The sequence below is a fragment of the Eimeria necatrix genome, genomic scaffold (assembly GCF_000499385.1).
Source record: "Eimeria necatrix Houghton genomic scaffold, Enh_scaff1406, whole genome shotgun sequence".
Classification (NCBI taxonomy): domain Eukaryota; phylum Apicomplexa; class Conoidasida; order Eucoccidiorida; family Eimeriidae; genus Eimeria; species Eimeria necatrix.
The window spans coordinates 2501-7512 of NW_013652144.1; the positions used below are offsets into that span (position 1 = coordinate 2501).

At 56.0% G+C, this 5012-nt stretch overlaps 2 protein-coding genes across 2 annotated transcripts in view; both read left to right on the forward strand.

The window, feature by feature from the left end:
* Positions 1-463, forward strand: part of ENH_00013160 (hypothetical protein, conserved) — a gene marked incomplete at both ends in the record, with an annotated part of 2878 nt that extends 2415 nt beyond the window's left edge. The window contains one exon of the mRNA XM_013579042.1: positions 1-463. This exon is cut by the window's left edge and continues 709 nt beyond it. Within this exon, the coding sequence (XP_013434496.1) occupies positions 1-463 (463 nt within the window).
* A 2105-nt stretch (positions 464-2568) lies between these two features.
* Positions 2569-4394, forward strand: ENH_00013170 (hypothetical protein; the record flags this gene model as incomplete). Its single annotated transcript, XM_013579043.1, has 4 exons — positions 2569-2890; positions 3264-3354; positions 3573-3694; positions 3820-4394. 4 exons carry the CDS (start codon positions 2569-2571, stop codon positions 4392-4394), a joined length of 1110 nt encoding a protein of 369 aa, XP_013434497.1.
* Between the last annotated feature and the right edge of the window lie 618 nt (positions 4395-5012).

Sequence of the window (5012 nt, forward strand, 5' to 3'; positions counted from 1 at the left end):
AGGCAGCAGCAGCAAAGAGACCGAGGCAGCAGCAACACTGCCTGCTGCTGAGGCCCCGCTGCTTGGAGGGGCTACCAAAAAAGCAGCAGCAGCAGCAGCAGCAGCAGCAGCAACTGAAGACTTTCAGCCCAACACTGCAGAGCAGCAGAAGCAGCAGAAACAGCACAAGACAGAGCAGCAGCAGAAGCAGCAGAAACAGCACAAGACGGAGCAGCAGCACGAGCAGCAGCACGAGCAGCAGCAGCAGCAGCAGCAGCAGCTGCTGCAGGAGCTGGCAAGCGATACTGAGCAGTGGCCGTCGCTAGAGGTCTCGAAATGCCTAGGCAGTTTGTCAACTGCAGCAGCAGCAACACCAGCAGCAGCAGTAGCAGCAGCAGCAGCAGCAGCAGCAGAGGGCTGCAGCAGAGGCACAAGGCGGAGACCCCGGGGCAGCAAAAGGAGACAGAACAACGGCCAGCGCTGACTGGCTCTAGTCGTGGCTAGCTAGCTAGCTAGCTAGCCAACCAGCTAGCCAGCTAGCTAGCTAGCTAGCCAGCCATCTCGCAAACTACCCTGGTGGCTATCCTTCCAGCTAGCTAGCCAGCTAGCTAACAAGCTGGCTAGCTAGCTAGCTAGCTAGCTGGCTAGCTTTTCTTCTTGCGAGGAGCAGCAGCTGGGAAGGTTTCTTTGAACAGAGAAGAGCTGCCTGAGGTCTTGAGTGGAAGAAATGCTTCTGAAGGATCTTCGAGTGTGCTGCTGCTGCTGCTGCTGCAGCAGCAGCAGCAGCAGACTCTCGCTTTTAGTTTAATTGTTTTGCTGCTGCTGCAGCGGCTTTTCTGTGGGGCCTCGGCTGTACAGACACCGCGTGAGGCTTTCCCCGTGCTTCTTTTTTTCTTCATCTAGTGCAGCACTGGACTGCAGCAGCAGCAGCGAAAATGCAGCAGCAGCAGCAACAGCAGCAGCAGCAACAGCAGCAACAGCAGCAACAGCAGCAGCGGCGGATGCCGCAGCAATGCTCGCAGCAACGGTGGACGGCCTGCGTCTTGGGGTTTTCCTGTCTACCTTGTCAACATTGACTTGATGGCTACTTGACTCGCTAGCTAGCTAGCTAGCTAGCTAGCTGGCTAGCTAGCTAGCTAGCTAGCCAACGGCATAGCTAGCTAACTTAACGGGCTCACCAGCCAGTGTGCTGGCGAGCCGCTCGCACATGGCCTGGCAGCTAGCTAGCTAGCTCGCCAGCTAGCTAGCTAGCTCGCCAGCTAGCTAGCTAGCTCGCCAGCTAGCTAGCTCGCCAGCTAGCTAGCTAGCCAGCTAGCTAGCTAGCTGACTGCCGTGGGCGTTTGAGTGGCTTGTGTTGTCTTTCTTTGCGGCGCTTGTCCCTTGGCTTTTTATTTCAACGCTTTTAGTCGACGAACGGTTCTGTCACTTTCTTTTTGCTTCTTGAGCTCTTTAGCTAGCTGGCTAGCTAGCTGGCTAGCTAGCTAGCTAGCTGGCTAGCTAGCTAGCTAGCTAGCTCGCTAGCTAGCTGGCTAGCTAGCCAGGTAGCTGCTTAGGTAGCTGGCTAGCTTACTAGTGGAGGAGCTGGCTGGCTGACTAGCCAGGGAGGTCTTTAGCTTAAGAGGCAGGCAGCGGCTTAGCTAGCTAGCCAGAGGAGTAACTGGCTAGCTAGCTAGCTAGCTAGCCAGGGAAATATCTAGCTAGCTAGCCAGTCAAGTAAGCAGCTAGCTAGCTAGCCGAGCAATTAGCTGGCTAGCTGGGTCGGGGTGGGGCCGGTCTCTGCCAGCGCGGCTGGGGACCGAGGGAGAGTATAGAGGTGCTGCTGCTGCTGCTGTTTCTGCTGCTGCTGCTTCTGCTGCTGCTGCTTCTGCTGCTGCTGCTGCTGCTGCTGCTGCTGAGCGCCTCGGTGGTACTTCTGCTGCTGCAGTGGCAAGCTAGGAACCGCCGCAAACACTAAACCCTAAACCCTAAACCCTAGGGCAGGCGGCGATTTGGTGGGGTGTTTGATTGGAGCAGCAATAGAGTACAGTTTCTGCGGAAACCCTAAACCCTAAACCCTAAACCCTCGTGCAGCCTCAGCGGTAGCTACATAGCGCGGTTTGCTGCTGCTGCTCTATAGGGGCTCTCCACAGTTTAGGGTTTAGGGTTTAGGGCTGAGGGTTGGGGGTTTAGCAATGAGGGTTTGGACACTGAAAGAACAGCGGGAGCAAAACCCTAAGCTAGGGTTTAGGGTTTCGGGTTGGTGCGCTCAGAGAGTTAAAACCAAGACAACAAGAGGCGCCAAAAAAGAATAAAAGAATATAAATGAATAAAAATAAATAAATAAATTAATTAATTGAAAATAATAAATAAATTAAAACAGATGTTTGCCCTAATGGCTCATCTTGGGGGGTGTCTGGAGAGCGGTGGTGGTGCTGCTGCCACCTCTGCTGCAGCAGCAGCAGCAGCAGCAGCAGCAGCTGCTGCTGCTTTTTCTTCTGAACTCTTTCAATACATTAAATTAAATTAAATTAAATTAAATTAAATATATTTTTGCTGCTGCTGCAGCACGCTCAGCAGCAGAGAAACCCCCAGCTGCTCAGAAACCCCAGAATGACCCAGCAGCCAGTGAGGGGCCCCACAGGGGGGCCCCCCAGCACTTCGAATTCTTTGGCCCCTACGAAGCAGCAGCAGCAGCAGCAGACGCAGCAGCAGCAGGAGCGCCAGGAAGAGCAGCAGCAGCAGCAGCAGCAACAGCAGCAGCGAGAGCACCACGGGCAGCAGCAGCAGCAGCAGCAGCAGCAGCAGCAGCAGCAAGAGAAGCAGGAGGGTTCAACGACGCCAGAGTCTTCTGAAGGAGAAGGCGAAAATGACAGCAGCAGCGAAACTGAGGCAGCAGCAGCAGCAGCTGCTGCTGAGCTGGATGGTCTTACCTGTTCGTATATTTGCTGCTTGCTGCTGCTGCTGCTGTTGCTGCTGCTGTTGCTGCTGCTGTTGCTGCTGCTGTTGCTGCTGCTAGTGCCCTTGTTCTCGCTGCTGTTGCTGTTGCTGCTGCGGCCTGCTGCTCCTGTCCGGGCAGCTGCTGGCATTCGTGCTGCTGCTGCCACTGCTGCTGCTGCTGCTGCAGTCGCTGCGAATGCTGCTGCTGCTGCTGCTGCAGTGCCTGGCGTGCAGCAGCAACTGCATCAGCAGCGCAACTGCAGCAGCAGCTCCACTGCAGCACTAGCTCAACAGCAGCAGCAACTCAACTGCAGCAGCAGCAGCAGCAGCAGCAGCAGCAGCATTTATGAAATGTGCTGCGCGCGCAGGGCAGCAGCTTTTTGAAAAAGGAAAAGCAGCAATGAAGGCCAAGGATTTTGCTGCTGCAGCAGATCTCTTCTCGAGGGCCATTCGCGAGAGGTGCTTGCTGCAGTTCTTTTACTTTTAATTTCTAAACCCTAAACCCTAAACCCTAAACCCTAAACCCTAGCTTGCCCTAATCTTTATTCTGCGCAGCTGCTTGGCTGTTTGCTGCTTCGCTTCGTTGGCTTTTTGCATTTCATTTGCCCTGGCGCGCCTCCCAAACCCTAAACCCTAAACCCTAAACCCTAAACCCTTGCGGCGTTTATGTGGGCCAGGCTGAGCGCCACGGGCTGCTCGGAGCTAAACCCTCAAATGGGGGTTTTGTATTTGTGGTTTGGAGATGCTCTTTTGTCTTTGGAAGAAAGCAAAGACGACGTCCTCGCCCAGCTTCCGCAAGGTTAGGGTTTAGGGTTTAGGGTTTAGGGTTTAGGGTTTAGGGTTTGGGGTTTGGGGATTGGAGGGTTTGGGGGCTGCGGCGCGACGCTGAGCTGCTGAGGAAACTGTGTGCTGCGCCTTCTGCAGCGAAGACCGCTGCTGCCAGCAGCAGCAGCAGCAGCAGCAGCAGCAGCAGCAGCAGCAGCAGCAGCGCAGCAGCAGCAGAAAAGAAAGATGAGGGAGAAGTGGCTGACGATGAATTGGCTTTCCAGATGCTGGAGCTGGCCAAGAAGTGTCTTGCCACTTTGCTCAACTACAAACCCGCAGCAGCAGCAGCAGCAGCAGCAGCAGAACCAGCAGCAGCAGCAGCAGCAGCAGCAGCAGCAGCAGCAGGACCAGCAGCAGCAGCAGCAGCAGCAAAACCGGAGGCAGAGACGCCGGCAGCGCCGAAGGCTGAAACGCCCAAAGCAGATGCTACAGCCACAGCAGCAGCAGCAGCAGCAACGGATCCGGCAGCAGCAGCAGCAACAACAGATCCGGCAGCAGCAGCAGCAGCAGCAACAGATCCAGCAGCAGCAGCAGCAGCAGCAGCAGCAGCAGCAACTCTGTCGCGTGAGGAGATCGTTGCTGCAGCAACAGACCTTTCTTTTGCTTGCATGCGCCTGGGAGATTTGCAGCTAATGAATAATAGGTTTCAAGACGCAACAGAAGTAAACCCATAACCCTAAACCCTAAACCCTAGGCGCGCTGGCGAGGACGCAGGCGGGCGCATTAGGTTTGCAAAGCACTCTGTTCCGGGATCGAAGTCCGTGTTTAGGGTTTAGGGTTTAGGGTTTAGGGTTTAGGGTTTGCGCCGGCCTTCGGGGAGTTGACGCGCCTGCGTCGCTCCCCAAGGGTTTAGGGTTTAGGGTTTAGGGTTTAGGGTTTGCGCAGCACTGAGGAGCAGCCGCGCAGGCGCGTGGGGCTTCTCAGCCCCCGGTCTAGGGTTTAGGGTTTAGGGTTTAGGGGTTAGGGTTTGGGGGGCCGCAGAGCAGGCGCGAGGGCGCGTGAGCCTCCCGCCTCCAGGCCAGGGCCCAGGGTTTAGGGTTTAGGGTTTAGGGTTTAGGGTTTAGGGTTTGCGCAGGACTACGGGGAAGCAGTGCGGGTGCGGGGGGCCTTCGCGCTGGGCAGCAGCAACTTGTTGGCCCCGAGTGTCTCCTTGGCTCAGTCTCTTTTCTTTTCCGGAGACATTTGCAAGGCCCTCGAAACATTCAAAGTGCTGCTGCTGCTGCTGCTGCTGCTGCTGCTGCTGCTGCTGCTGCTGCTGCTGCTGCTGCTGCTGCTGCTGCTGCTGCTGCTGC